Source organism: Polyodon spathula, unplaced genomic scaffold, assembly GCF_017654505.1.
Source record: "Polyodon spathula isolate WHYD16114869_AA unplaced genomic scaffold, ASM1765450v1 scaffolds_812, whole genome shotgun sequence".
Classification (NCBI taxonomy): domain Eukaryota; kingdom Metazoa; phylum Chordata; class Actinopteri; order Acipenseriformes; family Polyodontidae; genus Polyodon; species Polyodon spathula.
Window position 1 is genome coordinate 254,509 of NW_024472299.1, and position 20,492 is coordinate 275,000.

Genomic DNA, 20,492 nt, shown 5'->3' on the forward strand with positions numbered 1-20,492 from the left:
ATGTGTTTCATGCTGTCTGGAGGCTGTTGAAATAGGAAGAGGTGAAACGAGCATACGTCATCAGTGAAACCATCCTCCCTCACTGTAGTTTTGTAGACTAATTATCATAGAATCCTGACCTGCTTTGTCATCAGCAACCAAGTACGTCATACGTGCTATAAGGATATAAGCTTAGAAGTACAATGACATACATTTGAAGTCTTCCTCTCTCTAAGCCCTGAGGGGAAGAAAGTTTGTATGCAGAGGAAATGGAAAAATAATGCAGTGTGTATTGTATTGTAGTCATCTGTTGTTCCTTCTCATGTCAAGTGGATCTTGCAAAGCTGTAGGTATTGCATTCATAACGGTAAAACATAACTATGTGGAAACGCTGATAATAGCCTGAAATGGTGAACATTTCATTGTCTTCCAAGTACTGTGGTACAGTGAGCACCTTGTGATGCTATCCAGGGTCTGTGGTTGCTCCTCTTGTTAGCGGACTTGGTAAATATATCATATGCTATACTATTCTATAGCGTATACCAAGTATAATTGAAACTTTCTGCCGTTGTATAGCTCTTTCTTTTACAGTTGTGTGCAGTGTAATTTATCAGTTACTATTTGTAAGAAATGGTTCAGATGCAAATGTTTTCTGAAAAATGTTTTTCTATGGAGTGCTGACTACCAGCTTCATTCTGTATAAAGTTGAAAGGGGTTTCTAGTATTTAAAGGTTTATTTTATTTTTGATAAGATTCTTCAATGGTCTTCATATTACTAAATTGAATAGCGTAACTTTGATTTAGGTTTGATAAAGCTGTTCTACCCAACATTAGTTTTTTATAAAAAGCTATAAATAGTTTAAAGCTTTTTCCTCCTTCCAGTTAATTTTTATAAAAGTCAACATTAATGTTACAAAATGAGAAACAAAGAACTCAAAAACCTTGAATGTTTCAACACTAGTTTGAATGTAAAATTTGTAAAGTTTTTTTTTGCTAATTAAAGTTAATTAGGCAGAATGTCAAAATGCGTTGTTCTCTGCTTTTAAAAAACGTAGGACTTATCAAATACTTGCGTTCAGTTTCTAGTCTAGTGTATACCAAAAGGTTTCTTGTAAAGTGAGTCTCCCTGCAGTTTTTATGCGCAATGTCAAATGAATTCAGCTGTTTAAAAATGAAACAGATATTCAAATTTATTTGTGAAGCGTTGTCCCCAAAGATGGTTCTAAAGTGGAAAAAACAGTTCCTCTTTTGTTTATATTTGTAAATGTTACTGCGAGTGGTGCTGTCAACACTTCTCTCTTTGAATTATTAGCCTGGTTATTGTCCTTCCTCATTTCTGTCTTTTTTATTATTTTTTATCTGGGAGGAGGAGGGGTTTAACAAACCCTGTATAAAAAGTAAATGGCTTGAAGTCCGGTCTGAGGCACAGCTGTGCTATTCTAGGCGCTTTGCGGTCTAGCAGTGTTAGCTTACAGGAAAGTCACACCGTCAATAATATCTATCTAGGATCATCTGTAGTATTGATATGAACTGTAGTAACCAGACAAACGTTTTGACGGAGTCAAAATTTGAAACTTGATGTGTGTCAGTAAAAACTCCCCATGACAATATGCAGAAACCAGAGATTTTCCAACTAACATGTATGTATGTATGTATGTATGTATGTATGTATTTATTTATTAGCAGACACCCTTATCCAGGGCGACTTATGGTTTACAAAATATCCCAATTCATTTCCGAAGCATTTCCCGTAAGCAAAGGGCGCAGTTCGCCGTTCTGTCCCAGTCATATTTACTATTCCCATTTCCGTGCGGGAAAACTAGGATTTAGCGGCTGGAAAATGAAAGGGGCTGAATAGCGCCGCCGCTGCCTCGTTGGCGTTGAGTTAGTGATGTTTCCGTATGCAAAGCAGCGTGCTAAACACAGATAACGAGCTGCGTTACATTCAGGAGCAGTGTTTTCTTGCGCAGTGGTTAGGGGACTGTCGACCGGAGGGTGGCGGGTTTAACCAGGGCACTGCTGTCAACAACTGTTTAAATGGGAACCGTTTTTATTTAAAATAACTAATTGTAACTCGCTTTGGGGCAAAAAAGCGTCAGCCAAATACATTTATTATTATTATTATTATTATTATAGTGTTGATGAAAAACCCACCTGAACCTACCTTTATTTCACATACTCACATACTTTTCACTACTCTCTCTCTCTCTCATATTTTTACCCCTGCTGCCACCAGTAAGCTCTTTAATCCATTGTCAATGGAATAAATACTTCACGCAACTTCTGACCTGTTGTCGCCCACGAGTCGTATGCTAATCAGGATTTTCCTGACCTGGTATTGTTGCTTCTTTAGCAAACAGGGTGTGACGCTTTGGGAAAACCCACACGCAGTCATCTCAATTTCCCTCCTGCAGTTCTGGCAAAGTTACCACCACTTAGTAAACAGATCCCTCCCATTACACATTATCACATTACAAAATATCACATTCCAGATAAGAGCAGTTATAAAGTGCAGCAAAATCAGTAGAAAATGAGATCAACTTCAAATAAGAGAAATAAAGAATACAGTAAATAATTGCATCTAAGAGCGGATTTGACTAACAGCGGTTAACTTATATTAAAAAATATTTGCTTAAGATTTTTTTTTTTTTTTTTTTTTCTTATCTTTGTTGGGTGATCAGCAGACTCACAGTACGGTTAAATCAACAGCAGTAAATATCGTGCTGCTGAGTTGTTGCAACACCACACAGGTGAGCTGGCATGCTGGTAGCCTCTCCAGAGCGGTGGATAAGTGGTGTAGAGAGAGGAGGGGAGGGATTAGATGAACCACACTCAGAGTCTCCGGGAAGGCTGGTAATTATTTACACACCCAAACACGGCAGGAAGTCATAGCGTTCTTTCTCTTTCCCCCTCTCGCCGGGACAGTCCAGCACTCGTCCAGGGGGAACGTTTCCTTGTGACACCAGCAGCCTTTCACCCCCGTCCCCCGAGGGCAATGGAAACCTGCGCAAGGTAGTGAGAAATTAGCAAAAGAAAGTTTCTTTAGTAATTCTATTGATGAATTGGGAGTGTGTGTTTTTATTCTCATATTTCAGCAACTTACAGAAAAGTACCGGAAGATAACAATGCTTCAATGTCTTCTGCTGGAAAAATGTAATATAGATGTATTGGTATATTGGATCAATTTACTGATCTGCAGTTCTCTTTCCTATACTGCTAGAGCGCTCTGCAGTGTGGAGAGTGGAGTTCTCTTTCCTATACTGCTAGAGCGCTCTGCAGTGTGGAGAGTGGAGTTCTCTTTCCTATACTGCTAGAGCGCTCTGCAGTGTGGAGAGTGGAGTTCTCTTTCCTATACTGCTAGAGCGCTCTGCAGTGTGGAGAGTGGAGTTCTCTTTCCTATACTGCTAGAGCGCTCTGCAGTGTGGAGAGTGGAGTTCTCTTTCCTATACTGCTAGAGCGCTCTGCAGTGTGGAGTGGAGTTCTCTTTCCTATACTGCTAGAGCGCTCTGCAGTGTGGAGAGTGGAGTTCTCTTTCCTATACTGCTAGAGCGCTCTGCAGTGTGGAGAGTGGAGTTCTCTTTCCTATACTGCTAGAGCGCTCTGCAGTGTTGAGAGTGGAGTTCTCTTTCCTATACTGCTAGAGCGCTCTGCAGTGTGGAGAGTGGAGTTCTCTTTCCTATACTGCTAGAGCGCTCTGCAGTGTTGAGAGTGGAGTTCTCTTTCCTATACTGCTAGAGCGCTCTGCAGTGTGGAGAGTGGAGTTCTCTTTCCTATACTGCTAGAGCGCTCTGCAGTGTGGAGAGTGGAGTTCTCTTTCCTATACTGCTAGAGCGCTCTGCAGTGTGGAGAGTGGAGTTCTCTTTCCTATACTGCTAGAGCGCTCTGCAGTGTGGAGAGTGGAGTTCTCTTTCCTATACTGCTAGAGCGCTCTGCAGTGTGGAGAGTGGAGTTCTCTTTCCTATACTGCTAGAGCGCTCTGCAGTGTGGAGAGTGGAGTTCTCTTTCCTATACTGCTAGAGCGCTCTGCAGTGTTGAGAGTGGAGTTCTCTTTCCTATACTGCTAGAGCGCTCTGCAGTGTGGAGAGTGGAGTTCTCTTTCCTATACTGCTAGAGCGCTCTGCAGTGTGGAGAGTGGAGTTCTCTTTCCTATACTGCTAGAGCGCTCTGCAGTGTGGAGAGTGGAGTTCTCTTTCCTATACTGCTAGAGCGCTCTGCAGTGTGGAGAGTGGAGCTCTCTTTCCTATACTGCTAGAGCGCTCTGCAGTGTGGAGAGTGGAGCTCTCTTTCCTATACTGCTAGAGCGCTCTGCAGTGTGGAGAGTGGAGTTCTCTTCCATAGACATGTGTAGAGTTCTGCAGTGTGGATTTAAACTGTTCTGGTCACAGGGGTGCTTTTAAACTTCTGAATTTGTGATGATTGAAACAGAAAAAGATCCTTCTAAATAACAAGAAAAATACAAGTGAAACCAGTTGTTGAGATCATGGTTAATGGATCTAGAGAGAGGCAAGGCAGTGATTAAAAGATTGAATAATGGCATGTTTAGCAATGCTTTATTTTTAGTCTGTCCCACATGTTAAAACCTGCAATGTTTACTGTGCAGACCTGGGGTCAAATGCAGTTATGCTGCAGTAATTATAATAATTATAATTACAGGTACGCTAAGAGTAGCATAAGCAGCTACACACATTTAGCATGTTTTACAGTCCAGTTATGCATTTTTGTCATTCAATCATTCTTCTTGTATTTTGGTGGTTGAAAAAAATGTTTTATACAGTATGTTTGTACCTGTGGTTATTGCTGGGTTATTCAGAATGAATCGAGTAAGCATGACAATGTGTGGAGCTGTTTGTTACTTTAGTGTAATTGTAATTCATAATTGTAATTACTGCAGCATAATTATAAATTGTAATTGTAATAACTGACCCGAGGTCTGGTGTGCTGTATAGCGCAGAATGTCAGATTAGGAATCCTAATGACAATCCTGAGCAAACCGGATTGAGCTCCACAGTACAAAAGAACCTCCTTCTTTCAGCCAGCATTAACCTTCATCACAGGACAACCAGGACCTGATCATACAAAATCAACAAAAAAAAAAAAAGCAATTCCGAAATAGCCTGGGCTTAACGAAGAGTAATCCCTGATTTTAATACACACCCTGCGTTGTGATGCCATTAAAAAGATGACTTCCCTTTGTGGAAAGCCCAGGGTCTTCCACTGAGAGAAGCGAGCAGTGTATTGAGGGTTAGCGAAACTAAGGTAGATGAAGCAGAACTATCTTCATCACTGTTGAAATGAAAGGGCAGTAACTAATATATACAGTAATCGTCCTCTCTCGAACAATGCACCTCTGTGCAAACTCACTGAAGCAAGACATCACGACTGCTTTTCCATCGACGCTTGTGTTGTCTCTGCCTTCCTTTCTGTGACTTCTGTTTTTCGTGCGGCATTGAAATGTTTTCACTAATTGCCAAGGAAAATACCATTCCAAAACCCAATACCATAACACATGATAATGATACGTATTGGGTAATAATTGCTGGTCTTCTTTTTAAATTAAGTTTTGTGTTGCACTAACTTACAGTAAAGACACATGGGCGGAAACACAGGCTTCAAAGCACAATGTTTGAATCGTTGCAGACCCACCCGATGATTGCAAACATCACGTAAAAGTTTGGATACTGTAGTGCGAAAGGATTGGCAGATGCTGCCTCTCAGTAGGAAGCTGTGTTTTTATCAGCTTCTGCATCTTGTTACTTTGGCTGTACTTCCTTTTTTTAATTTCAAAGCCACTAGCTATTTCACCACTGCTGATGTTGTGCAGTAGCTTCCTCATTCAATGAGGGGAAGCCTAGAGCTGTGCTGTGCAGCTACGAGACTCTGAGAAATAAACTCGCCAGTGGGATGTATCATCACACCTTCGCTGGCTTTTAAGTCCGGGCTGAAATACATGAACCAGGTCGACGTAAGTATCTGTTTCTTTTTTTCTGTTCCGTTTCATAGCTTCATAAAGGAGCTCATCGGAGAAGGACTGAAAAGTCCTCTGCTGGAGGGAGCACCCTTTCTCTTAGGGGGTGAGGGAGCAGTTCAGTCTCCATGCCTCAAGCCTGCCCTGGACTGGAGGGAGCACCCTTTCTCTTAGGGGGAGCAGTTCTCTTGGCACTGTTTCTACCACTTACACACACATACTGTTGCAATACTAATCGCAATAGAGAAAGCTTGTTCCTTAATAAAGCCTGGGGGTGGGGCAGCTCCTATAAATGCAACTGTTGCCCTTTACCCCTCTGTAGTGAAATTAAAGTCTTTTTTAATTAGTTTCAACTGGCAGGAAGACTAGAAGCTGCGAACTTGTTAAAGCGAGACGGAGAGGGTGGGTGTGCCTGGTGTCACGGTTTGCTAAATGTTATAAAGCTGAATTTTAAACTGACTGCCGATCACAATTTCCTTTTGAGGACTTTTTTTTCTTTGTGTGACTACAGTTGTGCACCTCTCATAGTGGAACATCGTGAAGTTATTCACACTGAAACCTTAAACGCTTCGAATGAGTAACAGAGCATTTGAGAATGAATTCAGATACAGGGCAGCATTTTTTTCAAGCAGACCGTCGCCAGCAAAAGACCTAAATATACTCGCTTCTAATGGATATGCAAATCATGCAAGCTGACATTTTTACAATCCGGAAAAACAAATTGGTGTTCTATCAATAGATCTAATTGTTTTCGGGTCCAAATAGATGGACTTTGTCAACCAGCGTCTCTAACAGTGTGTGGGAGTCTCAAGTCCATTGTCTTGTCAATAGAGACCATGGATGTAATTACAGCAGTGTGTAATGTTATATATATATATATATATATATATATATATATATATATATATATATATATATATTCCGATTGGTTTTAGATGCTGTAATGACTGTGTATTAAATGAATGGCTCTCCTATATGTCTTATGTCAAGTGTAATATAATTTGCCTATTCTTTCAGGTTTCGCCTGAAGCCAGTCCTGTGAACTATGTATACAGTGTACATGATGGGGACATGGCCTGGGAAATGATGCAGGTACGATTCAATCCAAACCTCTCCAAAATTATCAAAGGCATTGCAGTCAACACCCACAGGTACCACAGTGGGAACCTATGCTATGAATAACCAATGCACTGTCTGGTTATGCATTGTGATGGCCTATCAGCAGCAGACAGTACCAGGAATACTGGCTGTACAATCTTCCATATCCATCTGCAGGATTGAAGCCGTCAGCGATGCTTTTTGAAACTGAGAACAATGCATGTGAATCGGTGCCTGTGAGAGGAGTTTCACTGAGTGATTTGATATTTTGATATACTTCAGCTCAGTACAGGGGTACAGTCATAATGTTGTGAATATTAATAAGAAGGATGCATTAAAATGTTGCTTGCAGTGCACAGTTCCAGGCTGTGAGTGGTTCTGAATGTACATATTCAGATGATCCTATTAAAAGGTGTCGCCCACATTGTTTGGTAGTAATTCTTCTATATAGATCAACATGGCTTATCCAAAGATTTGAAAAGTACGAAAAAGGTAATGAAGTCATTTATGAGTCTACTTTAAGCTACAGGAAAAACAAATACGATATACCACGCACATCAATTGTTATAAAAGAGCTATGGTTTCCCCCTTATGTTTTTTTTGTTGTTCTTCCTGTAACAGAATATCCAGCACACTGCCTCCATTGATGGGCTCAATACAGCTCCATTCAGCCAGGCGCAGAGCAGAAACAGCGGCATTCTCTACAAAGCAGACAGACTCGGCCACGGCAGATCCATGATCCTGACTGAGCAGAGCAACAAGGTACCCCGCTGCCACAGAACTAAACCCCGAAACTCGGTCGGGTCGACAAACGTTCAGCGTCTTTTAGTATAGTCCTTCACTTTAGCTTCTTCTTGTTTTTCCTGACGTCACCGCAGGGCAGTCCGCCAAGCCCACGTTCTACATGCAGAGCGGTACTCCGCTTCGTTGACAGCATAGTCACATTTCAATGGGGCGTTGCAGTTAGATTCGCTTTGCATGTGATTTCAGGGATGGAAATACGACTCCCGTTGCACAGCAGTTTGATCAATTCCTGGTTTTACTAGGAGTTTAATAAGACACACCGGAGCTTGTTGCCTGTACACTGGGGCTGACAAAGCTTGTAGTAACACCTGGAATGGGTGAATCTGCTCTGCAACGGGAGTTTTAGTTCCATCCCTGCATTTTCTGTATCTGTCCTCGCATCCTGTTGACTTTAAGTTAAAAGCGTCAATAGAGCCCCTCTAACTATTAACCTGCCCCCTTGCAACACTGCCCAGAGTCGATATAAGCAGCTCCACATTTGTCCAATATGTTTTCTCTTACTGATTGTCTTTTTTAGAGACAGAGGGCTGCAGGGATACAACTAATGGTTACACTGTTGTGTACCAGCTGTACTTAGACAGGGCATTCACGGAAGCTCCTTAAAAGCTACAGGAGTGCCTACCAGCTTTTGAAAAAAGTATCCTGGATCTACAGTAATGATTGCTACAGATACGAGAGCAACACATCCGATTTTAGACGACTGATGTTTCTGACCCGTCCCCAACGCCTGTCTTGTGTTTTTGTTTCCCCTGTTTTGAAGGTGATCCATCACCGGCGCAATCTGTCCCATCACATCCCGAGCAGAGGCATGGCGTTCTCCTCCCCAAACAGCTCTGCTGACGGCTCGGAGAGCAGCACCCCAGTGAGTACCTCCAGCGTGCAGGACGTAGCGCCCGAGTCAAAGAGAAAATAAAGGAGTCTGGAGAAGGATTTTCAACACGCCGTTATTATATTTTCTTTCTTGTTGTTTTTTTTTTTTTTTTTTAAGGAACTTGAAAAATGCGGATTGCTGAACAAAACCAAAATAGCAGAAGGAGGTAGGAAGTTAAGGTGAGTTAGCTTTGTCTCGGCACTCGGTAATGGTACGAAGAGGCAAGGGTAGCACAAGGGCAGTCCTTTTAATGTAGAATGAGACCTCTGTAGCTTTTTTTTTTTTTAATGCACATGCCAATGAATCACATGGGTGTAAACTAAACCACTACACTCTGCAGTTAGAACGGTCTTAATCCCCCGCGAATGACGCTGCTGTCCGTTCGTGTTGCAGGAAGAACTGGAACCCTTCCTGGGTGGTGCTGGTGGGAAACAGCCTGATGTTCTTCAAGGATCCCAAATCTCAGACCCTCCAGAGCTGGGTAAGCAGGAAGGCAGGATTCCCAGCCAGCGCACTGCAGCATCGATGAGGGGCGAGCCGGTGCAGACAGCGGGCTTGTGCGCTTGTCTTTTCCAGCTTTGCACCTCAATGGTTTCTCACCTGTTATGTGAAAAGCCCAGTTTGACAAATACATCCTGGCTTTCGATATATTTGACTCTCGTTTTTGCTCAAAATTAGCATGCTGTTTTGCTGTAATGCAACAGCATTTGGTCCCCAGTGGACATTAGTGTCATCCACATCGCTAAGGTCAGGATTGACCTGGTCAGGAAAGAGGTGCGCGGTAAAAATATAGACCCAGCTTTCATTTGGTTTCAAAGGAATTGAATTCAAGGCAGAGTTTGGCACTGGGCAGAAAACACAACAGGCACTGCAGTTATAGAGACATTTTGAATTCATGTTAAAATGTCACCCGGCTTCCAAAGATTTATTTTGAGATGCCTTCCTTGCATAAAACAAAAATGAAATAATTGTCAAAGTCATTTATAAGGGAACTTTTAAATGGTACCATTACACGACATGGTAAGAAAGTCAAGAAGACACCATTACCATTGCACCTAAAGTCAGTTAATTTGTTCCCCGTTGTGTGTTGAAGCCGTCTCGCCCCTCCGCAGTGCAGCACAGCCCTGTCTACCTGCTGTGCTGGTAACGCCGGCCTCTGCCTGTGTGTTTGTACAGAAGCCAGGGAACAGTAAGCCGGAGAGCAGTGTGGATCTGAGAGGAGCGCAGCTGCGCTGGGCCAACGACATGTCCAGCAAGAAGAACGTCTTTCGAGTGAGTCCGAGACCGCAGGAACGCTGCACAGAGGAAAGACGCAGTAGAAGATCTGGGCAGGCCAGCGGTTTCTGAAATCTGCAAGATCTAGACAGTGGGCATATCTGTAAAGCGTGATTCCAGGACAGAATGTATTGATGCAAGCCATTGCTAAAAAAGTTTAATAACCCTGTTCATCCTCTTCAGCCACAATGACCAAAAATTACAGCTGCATTCAATGTCAATGACAAAGCATTTATCTTCTGTTCATTGGATACCTCTAATCATGTTAAGAGTGTGTTTCTCTTGCAGTCTTTCTGTGACTCTCTTCGAGCAAGAAACACACTCTCAACATGACCGGGTATTTACTTTAAATCGGAGCCCTTGAAACACCTCGTCACTAAACTGCTGTGTGTCTCTGCACAGCTCCGGACAGTGACGGGCAATGAGTTTCTGCTGCAGTCTGACACCGACTCTGTGATCAGGGAGTGGTTCAACACCATCCACAATGTCATCGAGAGGCTGGTAAGTGCGCCCATCCGCAAGTTTTGCATCACCCAGGATTTTAGGAATGAGACATTAAAAAAAATAATGTATGCAAGAGGGCCTTACACTGTATATACTTACCAGCTGGTACAGGGAGAAAAGAACTGAACTCTTTCAGCACAAGGTAAGCTTGCAAAAAGAGAACTCCTGATCTACGTTGAGTAATTCCATTCAGGGCATTCTAATGATCTGGGCAGGGGTGCTGCTACAGCTGTGGCTAAAAGTTTTGCATCACCTAGAATTTGAGGATTGAGACATTTACTTTAACACTAAAAAAGAAACTTCAGAGTCTATTGGAAGTCGTAATAGTAGTACAGTATTTCACGTTGGATTTCCACATGTCAATTGTTTGTGGTTTTTTTTTTTTTTTTTTTTTATACTTTGTCAGTTTTTCGTTAAGTATGTGGAAAACTACAAAGCGGCATGTAATTCAATGTGATGATGTAACATTATTCAGCAGGTTTCATTTCCGCTTTATGAAACCGGACAAGTTCATTCTATAGGGTGATGCAAAATGTTTGGCCACAGCTGCATGAGCTGGGAGAAATCCTCCTGGATCTGCATGCTGAAGACAAAATAGCCTTGTGTAGGCATGTCAATAGTTTAGAGCAGTGTAAAATTAACTATAAACAAATCTTTAGTTTGAGAAATGTCCTTTGTCTACAACCTGAGGAGGAGACACTTGAAGCTAGTGTGTATCTATCTATCTCTCTGTCTATCGTCTGTGTTTTTCATGTATTAGTATTTTAGCTGATCCTATTAAACGCAGTCTTGTATATTTGCAGGTTTTCTAGTGTTTGAATGTGTCCTGTGTGTTTCAGGACAGGGATAACCCTCTGGACAATGTCCTGCTCTACTCTCTGCGCCACTCGGGGAGCATGGAGATGCTGGATGGCAGTGGAGACGAGGAGGAGGAGGAGGGGGGGCGATCGGGAAGGAAGTCCTCCTGTAGGTTCAGCTCTGATGTCACAATGCGTCCAGAATCGTCACTGTTGTTGTTTTTCAGCTGCGAAGAAACGTCGGTAAGGTTGCGCTCATTTTCTTTCTCCTCTCAGTGCCACGCTCAACCTCCAACGTGGAGAACTCGGAGAAGAAGAGAGTGAAGAGTCGACTGAGAAAGCTAATTCTGAAGAGGCCTCCCCTGCAGGCACTGCAAGAGAAGGGGCTTATTAAAGGTGTGAGGCAGAAAGATACGTGTGCTTCAAATTCTAATAGCTGGTAACCTCATCCAAAAAAAAAGCCCAATTGTACAGCCTGCTGGTACACTGTGGTACTGACAGTGTGTCATACAGTACTGTGGAACAGATCTGTGTATTCAATTGTGAACCAAGTGTACCAATAAGGCAGATATCTAATTAATTATAAAGGCTTTAAAAAGAACAGTAAATTAAATTGATAGGTGCAGAACAGTGGACTCAGCCTTCTGTTATTTGTTATGGACGTGTTTGCTGAGCCAGTCTCTCTTCTCCCCAGATCAAGTGTTTGGCTGTCGCCTGGATGCTCTGTGTGAGCGGGAGAAGACCACGGTGCCGAGGTTTGTGCGGCTGTGCGTCGAGGCTGTGGAGAGGAGAGGTACGAGAATGAGGGATCACCCTGGGTACCCTGCTGGAACAGGGATTAGCCTGTTAATCTCACATGCTCCTATAGGAAAGAGGCACACGCTGTGGTAAACACGTTGGATTTTGAGGATTTTTTTAATAGCTGTTGGTGAACAAAAAATTGCGACGTACCTTCTGTTTCCATCATGAAGGATACACAGTTGGCGTGAAAAACAATTCAATTGATTTTTTTTCAGCTTTCCTCATTAATTCTGTCTGTAAATAAATATCTGAATGGCACGATCACGTTTTCTTCACTAATAAAAAAAAAAAAAATAAAAAAAAAAAAATACCATTTAAAAAAAAAAAATCTGCCCGACACAATGCATTTCTCGTCTAGGAAAATGTGAGACTTGCAAAGTAATGGCAAGAGTACAGATTAGATTTAGTGGTATTATTTTGTTAGCTTGATGTACTTATGGAGAACAATCCTCTGGCTCTAAGCCCGGTTTAGTCCCGGCACATGCGCTGGTAATCTCCACCTGCTGTTGCCTGAGATTTAACCCCTTGTGTTCCAGGCCTCGAGACAGATGGCATCTATCGAGTGAGCGGAAACCTGTCCGTCATTCAGAGACTGAGGTTCCACGTCGACCACGGTGAGTAAACGGAGAGACTGTGTCTTTTAAGGAGATTGCAGAAAACTTACCCTCATGTTAGCACTAGCAATACCACCTCCTTTTTTTTTCCTTCTGCGGAAGATCTTTTGGTTCTGTGCTCCTGTTTTTATACTTTTGAATTTGGAGTGTGCAGGTATAATCAATAAAGGAGTTTAATCTTCATAATTCAAGGCTGGAAGGGTTACACTCATTCCATAACTAGTTCACACTCCATAGTGCTGAATTTAGAAATGCTAAAAGCAACTTAAATTCAATGACTAATGTTTCCACGCGAAGTCAAACACTGGATTATGTTTTCAAATAGTTTTGCTTCAGTCTTGAATTCCCCTTCTGTTTTTTAAAACGCACACAAACAAATTGTATTATAAAACTGGAACCGAACACCCAAGAAACATAATTCAAGGTTTCTTTTAACTATCTCAAGTTCAAGTTTCGCCGCATAAATGTGGAATTGTATCCTTTAAATATTTAAGAACGGGCAGTGGGGTCATCCACTGGAAGGGACGGGCGGTGGGGTTATCCACTGGAGGGGACGGGCGGTGGGGTTATCCACTGGAGGGGACGGGCGGTGGGGTTATCCACTGGAGGGGACGGGCGGTGGGGTTATCCACTGGAGGGGACGGGCGGTGGGGTCTCTTTTGTGAGCTGGGATTCCTTTGAGTGAACAGGCTGTCCTGTTGCATGGTGGATGGTCAGATACTAAGCTGTGTAAATGAATATTGCTTTTTCCAGAGAGAGCCGTGACTACAGACGGCCGTTATTTATTCCCTGAAGAGCTGGTTCAAGGTAGAAGAAAGCAGAAACCTGCAGCGTGACACAGCTTGAGCTCAGAGTCCTCTCTGCATAGCACTTTATCATAAGGATCCATGCATCTCTAGACATGCAGTCAAAGGTGTTGATCATTATTAGCAAAAACAAAAGCAGTAACCCTTCATATAACATAAACAGTATAGCCAACATGTACAGACTTAACATGATGTAGTTTTTGATACAAACTATCTGGTACAAAGACATTTCCAATGGCTGTATCACATCACTATCCTCTTGCATTCAATGGTATTGCACAAGCATGCAATATTTGTTAGTCAAATATGATATCCTCGGTTACATTCAATGTTACTGCTTAAGCCTGCAACCGGTGTTCATCAAATGGTTTAACACTGGGGTAAATACACCAAGGTTTTTAGTCCATACACCAGACTGATCCTGGTGAGTGTCAAAAGATACCCCCAATAATATTAAAATGATTCTTCAATTTTTACAATAAACAATCTGACGAAGTCGCTGTATTTTCCGGAGGTCCCATGGCATATATTCCCTGTACCTGGTTATTATTCATTATCGTTTCCAACATGGTTTTCTGTAGATTTTGTTTTATTTCTATTGGATCCTTAAGCTAAAGTGCTTTCTCTCTTTCTCTCTCTGCTGTGAGGCAGCATTGTGTTAACCGGCTTGCCAGCCTTGTCACAGCCGTGTACGTCCTACCTGTGGTTTATTTGAACAGAACTAGCCTTCGTGTTTATTCAGGATGCAGTAAAGCAAACCTGGTCCTGGGACCGCCACAGTAGCTCTCCAGGACCAGGGTTGGAGACCCCTGCTCTACACTGTGCACAAGTCTCTCCCCACCATACTAATAATTTGTAGCCAGTTTTTTGCAAGCTTCCTGCTCCGTGTTTTGTCAAAATGTCTTTTTGCTTCACTAATAAATGTAAGTAAATAAAATGGTTTTCTAAACATATAAACAATACCATCTCCTACCACCCTCCCTCTGCATCTCCCCTCCATATCTCTCTCCCTTCTCTACCCTGCCTCCCTTCTCTCCATCTCTCTCCCCCCGCCCCCACCTCTCACAGAGGAGAAGCTGAACCTGGATCACAGTCAGTGGGAGGATATCCACGTCATCACTGGGGCTCTCAAGATGTTTTTCCGGGAACTGCCTGAGCCCCTGATCCCCTACAGCTTCTTCGACGAGTTTGTGGAGACTGTCAGTGAGTGCCTGCCCCTGCTTACTGTTACTGCCCACTGTGTGCCATTCACAGCACTGCTGCACATTTCTATTGAACTCTAACTGTGCAGAACAGACTACTGAAGGATTGTTCTAAGCAGTTTTGAGTGGAGTCATAGACTTCTATACAAGTTTGCAGTGTTGAAGGACAATACTAAAAACCAGTACATACACTAATGTTGCTTCCTGTGGCTTTTCAGGGATGTTTTTATTAATTTGATAACCAATACCTTAATCTATTCCCTTCCTTCACAATTATTTCAAGCAACACTGACCTGTAGCCACATTTTCTTGTTTCTTCCTGGTACCTCGTCACTTCCTGTGATAAAGAAGTGGCCTCACTCACACTAAAATAACAAAAATGCATCAAGCAAGTGATAATGCTGTACACGCCAAGAGGTCACAAATTGATTTTAAAGCCTTGTTGTTTTTGTTTTTGCATATTTTTCCGTATGCTTGGCACGTTTTTGATTTCCTTCGTACCCCAGAATGAGGTAGTCTACTTGTCTGTCTGTCTGTCTTGTGTCCTGCAGAAATGCCCGACTACACAGAGAAAGTGGACAAGCTGAAACTGCTGGTGGACAATCTGCCCCCGGCTAACCATGACACCATGAAGTACATGTTCAGACACCTCAAAAAGTAAGTCAAGTGCCGCTAAGGAGGAGTTCAAAAGGAGAGGTTTTTTTTTTGCCTTCAATGATGCAATTGAAAACCCTAAAGAATACATCAGACTGACAAATGAGAGGCCAATGGGCGCTCGTCTGGTTCCTAGCGGCTGTTTGATCTCAAAACGTTGTCGGGTTTTAAAAGGATCCCAATGACTTCAGCATCAACAGCATGGCTCAGGAATCCCAATCCACACTCTCCCCACTCTCTCTGTAAAGAGGCGTCTCCTACCTCACGTCCTGAGTCTGTCTCCACTTAAGGTACAACAGTGTGTCCTCTGGTCTTGGTTCCTCTGCTAGTGCCTCGAGTGAACGTCACAAGCCCCATTCTTTTGATTTGTACTCTACTGTTTGACTGTATACCCCAGGATTCTGTTTGCCCAATGTTTTGTACCATCTACATTTTCTTGTTCAGTTGTTTTCTGCTTTCATTATTTTTTATTTTTTTTTGCTTGAAAAGATGAATCGCTGCACAGTAAGGCTTGTGTCTGCATCTTGAGATTTGAATCACTGTTCTGAGTTGTAGTAATTATAATGCACACCTAGCTGCAGCTCTGATACGAATAAGGGGTGATGCTGCTGCATGGATTCAACTCTTTTTTTTTTTCCAGTGACTTCAATCCGCAATACCAGCATTCCCCTGAAGGTGTCGCAAACTGTTCAAAATATCACTACAAAGTGACTGAGCATAAACAGAGACATGTCAGTGCTGTACTTGAAAACTGTTTACTTCTAAGTTCCCTATCTTATTACAGTCAACTCCAAAAGTGTAAACCGTGTCAAAACAGCGTGACAGGCTCCTGTGGGTTAGCTCTAATTGCACCTTTTTTTTTAAAGGTTCTAAACACATTTACTGGAACGGCTTGCTTTTGTGTTTTAGAGTTTAATACGAATTGAAGTTCATGTTATATAAGACGTGTCGGGCACCAGGAGCAATGCCATATATATTCAGATTAGGGAGTTCTCTGTTAAACTGGGCGGCCACACCCACTTGACAATCTGCACCACACAGGGATCTGAAATCACTCCTTTTAGCTTGGGCATTTCACACCTGACAGGCAATCCATATTAATGATTATGCCAATATTGCCTGACTTTTGTGATAACTTGATTAATCAGTTGATCGCATGCTTTGATTATTGATGAAAAGAAATAAAACCGTAATACAGCCCAAACCCTTTTAATATCGCTCTGAAGGGACTGGGCAATAATGACACAAAGCAGAGTGGATTTATCACAGCCTGGTAAAATAACCATTAAAAATCTACACAACGAACTAGCCTATCTTGATGTGGAAATCCAACTGTGTAGTGTGTCAGTAATCACATGCATTTCCAGGCTGTCTGCTGCCTATACTGTACAAGCGCAGCACATGGTAATGGTGTAAAACATAAGGAAGCTGTAAACGTATATATTTATGCTATATTGTGTTCAACATATCACTACTGTAGAGCCATTTACTTCTATGTATACTTTCTACTCGTGTGTTTTGATTGAAGGGAGGAGGTCAGCCGTATGACGGATGCGAGTCATACTGACCGCAGTGTGACAGTAAGTGAAGTGCTCAGAGGAGCGCGTCCATACTAGTCCATAGGAAAAGGACTGCTCAGTTTTAACACAGTTTACTGTGATACATTTGCGGTTTGTACATGCTAATGCAGCACATGCATTTAACATAGTTTGCCGTGATTTGTATTGTGCTTTGCCGTGCTTTGTTACACTTTGCTATGCTTTCACTATGGTAAATAAGGGATATTAAGCAGATTTGACTGTGTTTACGTAGCGCTAAAAGGAAGGAAGTCACTATGCTAACAGGGTTAGAAAGATGCGATACATTTTTTAGGCTCAGTAATTCAGCTCAGTCGACTTGTGGCGTGTTTTTTTTGGATGAAAATACCCCCCCCCCCTTTTTATGTGGAAGTTGTGAGTAATTGCTTGGTCTCTGTGGCTCTCTCGTTTTTAAGAGAAACACGTCACATCTTTTAACTCCTTCCTTCCGCACTTTAGTAATCTGTCTGCCCTGGACTGGTGGGAGCAAACTTTTTCTCTTAGGGGGGTGAGGGAGCAGTTCAGTCTCCATGCCTCAAGCCTGCCCTGGACTGGAGGGAGCACCCTTTCTCTTAGGGGGGTGAGGGGGCAGTTCAGTCTCCATGCCTCAAGCCTGCCCTAGACTGGAGGGAGCACCCTTTCTCTTAGGGGGTGAGGGAGCAGTTCAGTCTCCATGCCTCAAGCCTGCCTTGGACTGGAGGGAGCACCCGTTCTCTTAGGGGGGTGAGGGAGCAGTTGAGTCTCCAGGCCTCTTTGACCTTGGAAGACCAATTCTTGGTCTCACTTTTTCCAAAAATCACCTTGACCTAATATAGACCTGAAGTTACAAAGAACAAACACTGCTTTTACCTCACAATAAAGACTTAATCTTCTGGAACTAAGACACAAGAAACGTGTATGTACGAGCTCTTCACTGTGGATTTAAAATCAGCTCACTCTACTGAATCTGGACCAGTGTTTTGTTATCGGGTATATTATAAATTCACATTTATAAACCCCCGAAGCAGTGGTGCTACTGTAAGAGTTAAATAAAAACGCTCTTCAGTATATTTTCCTGGGAGATCAGAAGAGCTTGTATTTAAAGCCTTGCCACATGTGTCTTCTCAGCTTTCTTCTCAGGGCTTTGTCGTCTCCAAGACAGCGATGAGTGTGCCGTGTCCAAGCCACGCCCCGGCTTGGCAGCGCAGTCTAATGCAGTCCATGTGTCTGTGGGTTGGCATGGGTGCCAGTTCTGTGGTTGTAATGCCGGGGGGGGGCGGGGGGTGTTGTGTCGCCAGAGTCGGCAGAATGGAGACGAGCAGCCCACACTTAAAACTTTAAGAAGTGTGTATGTATTATTGCATGTTCATTCTTCAAAAATAGTTTACTGCACAATTTACTTTCTACACAGTTGAAACATCCCGAAATTATAAAGGATTATAAAATTTAAAGGATTATATATATATATATATATATATATATATATATATATATATATATATATATGTAATTATTTTTGTAATCCTGCACATCCAAAGACAAACCTTTTCAAATACATACATACATACATACATACATAAATCAAAACTATATCCAAGGAGAGCCGTATTGAAGGGGAAGAGCAATAACTCTATTTTTAAAAATATTTAGGCTTCTGCCTTCATCTCCGATCCTTCTAAAGGAAGAAACATTTGTAGCTATTATTTACAATTAAGTTGTCTATCCATTCCTCTTCACCTTTTATATATGGTTTTTATAGAGCGAGAACGTTCAGGGAGTGCTGTAGTTATATTCCGTTAATATAATGTGCGCAATGTATTTTAAAGAGAGTGTGTTTAACCCTAAATTAAACCGCTGAATTCAGAGAATTGCTTTCCTTTGATCAAGCTCAGCATCTGATTTATCAACGTGCTGTATTTTGGAGCAGTGCGATTCGCTTGGTCGTTCTGTCGTTGGATTTCAATGAACGCAAGACAGATTCCAATATGATGGTAAAAAAATAAATATTCAATTCCAGATCGCTTAGCAATATAGAAATGCATAGCATTGCTGTGCAGTTGTCTTTAGTTTCTTTGTGAATCTAACCAGAAAAAGTTTTCTGTCAATGTGTTTGGATGATGGCATTAGCCTGGAACATTGGTCTGCTTGACAGTTTTTATATTTTGAAGAGCAAAGCCAAAGTTTGAACGGTTTCAAACTAACGGCTTAATTCCAGGTAGGAGGCAGTGGAGTACCCTTCAAAGTAACTCTCTTAACTTGGCTACATCCAGCAGTTTTTATTGGAGCTGACTGAATCAAACCACTTGAAGCTGGAGACAGGAAAGACGGTTGAAACCATCAACTTGACCCTCCTGTGAGGTCACCACCTCCAGCCCTGCCTGCGCACAGGAATGGCGAATCGCTGCTGAGGAATCCGGGCGAGGCCACCTTGCCTCAGTCTGGCAGGAAGCTGGCACCGTCGTCGTCAAATCTGGAAATAATTACCAACTTTGCATGGTACCCTGAGCTGTCACGTAACTAAGGCCAGCCACCTTTTGGAAAGCTAGATCCATTCATCTGTGTCCTAATGGGGGTTTCAAGCTTGCATTGCTTGCCAGGAAACGGCCTTACAAGGTTTAAGCTATTATTATAAGTATTATTGCAGTGCCATATGGATTGGGTATGCTTCAACTTTATTTATACCAGCTGCATTTTCAGAATATTGTGTTTGTTTAATAACCTGCTATGTGAATTTTGTACAGTTCTCTATTGCAGGGGTTTGCTTAGATGGTACTTTTTCAAGCACAGGCTTCTGAAAAAGACTCATTGTTTTTATATCATCTACATCTTCCTAATCCATTGTTTAAAATAGTTTCAAATTCCATTTTCTTATATATTTTCTGATCCCTTACAGTTTCGTGATGTCTGCAATCAATCAGCCTGGTTCTTTTTGCAATGACTCGATTATTGTGTTGACATTGTCTGACCGCAGTGCTTTGAACTTGATTCAGGAGATGTTCTTCTGTTCTAGTTGCCTGCCATAGACAGACAGATATTTACAGATACAAATAAATAAAACCCAGGTTAGATCAGCCGATCTTTATATACGACTGTTACTTTTGTCCTACTAGTAACACAGAGCTGTGTACTAAATGCAGCTGGCTCTTCTATAAAGCCACTTTGCCTGAGGGGCGTATTTAATTTTAAAAAATCCCACTCTTCTAGTGTCCAGTGACAGTTGCTTTTACCAATGCACAAATCTATCCCCTTTTTTTTTCAACGAGATGCCCCTGTGTTTCTTTCTAGGGTGAAGGAGCTATCGGATGTCAACCGCATGACCACCCAAAATATCGGCATCGTCTTCGGCCCCACCCTGATGAGACCAGAAAAGGATTTCGCTAACATCGCCGTCAACATGGTCTACCAGAACCAAGTGGTGGAGGACATCCTGAGCGAATGCGACGCCATCTTCAGGCTGAGCAGAGACTACCTCTGATCTTCTACAGGCTTACCTGAACACTGCACTCGACTGAGCCAGGGGGCATCTGAAACGGCTTAAAAGGACCCATTCGCCAAAGACCGGAGGT

The 20,492-nt window shown here is 42.4% G+C and overlaps 1 protein-coding gene across 4 annotated transcripts in view; it reads left to right on the top strand.

Annotated features, from left to right (window-relative positions):
* Positions 1–20,486, top strand: part of arhgap9 (Rho GTPase activating protein 9) — a 38,658-nt gene extending 18,172 nt beyond the window's left edge. For 3 of the 4 annotated variants that reach the window (XM_041241756.1, XM_041241755.1, XM_041241757.1), the window contains 15 exons: positions 6,962–7,036; positions 7,664–7,804; positions 8,607–8,708; positions 8,835–8,896; positions 9,111–9,198; positions 9,894–9,989; positions 10,395–10,493; positions 11,336–11,462; positions 11,570–11,689; positions 11,988–12,086; positions 12,631–12,708; positions 13,462–13,515; positions 14,583–14,717; positions 15,268–15,373; positions 20,212–20,486. In XM_041241756.1, the coding sequence (XP_041097690.1) occupies positions 6,962–7,036; positions 7,664–7,804; positions 8,607–8,708; positions 8,835–8,896; positions 9,111–9,198; positions 9,894–9,989; positions 10,395–10,493; positions 11,336–11,462; positions 11,570–11,689; positions 11,988–12,086; positions 12,631–12,708; positions 13,462–13,515; positions 14,583–14,717; positions 15,268–15,373; positions 20,212–20,401 (1,572 nt within the window). In that variant the 3' untranslated portion in view covers positions 20,402–20,486. The remainder of the gene's footprint in view (positions 1–6,961; positions 7,037–7,663; positions 7,805–8,606; positions 8,709–8,834; positions 8,897–9,110; positions 9,199–9,893; positions 9,990–10,394; positions 10,494–11,335; positions 11,463–11,569; positions 11,690–11,987; positions 12,087–12,630; positions 12,709–13,461; positions 13,516–14,582; positions 14,718–15,267; positions 15,374–20,211) is intronic. The other variant, XM_041241758.1, reaches the window with a different exon arrangement.
* Positions 20,487–20,492: the final 6 nt, after the last annotated feature.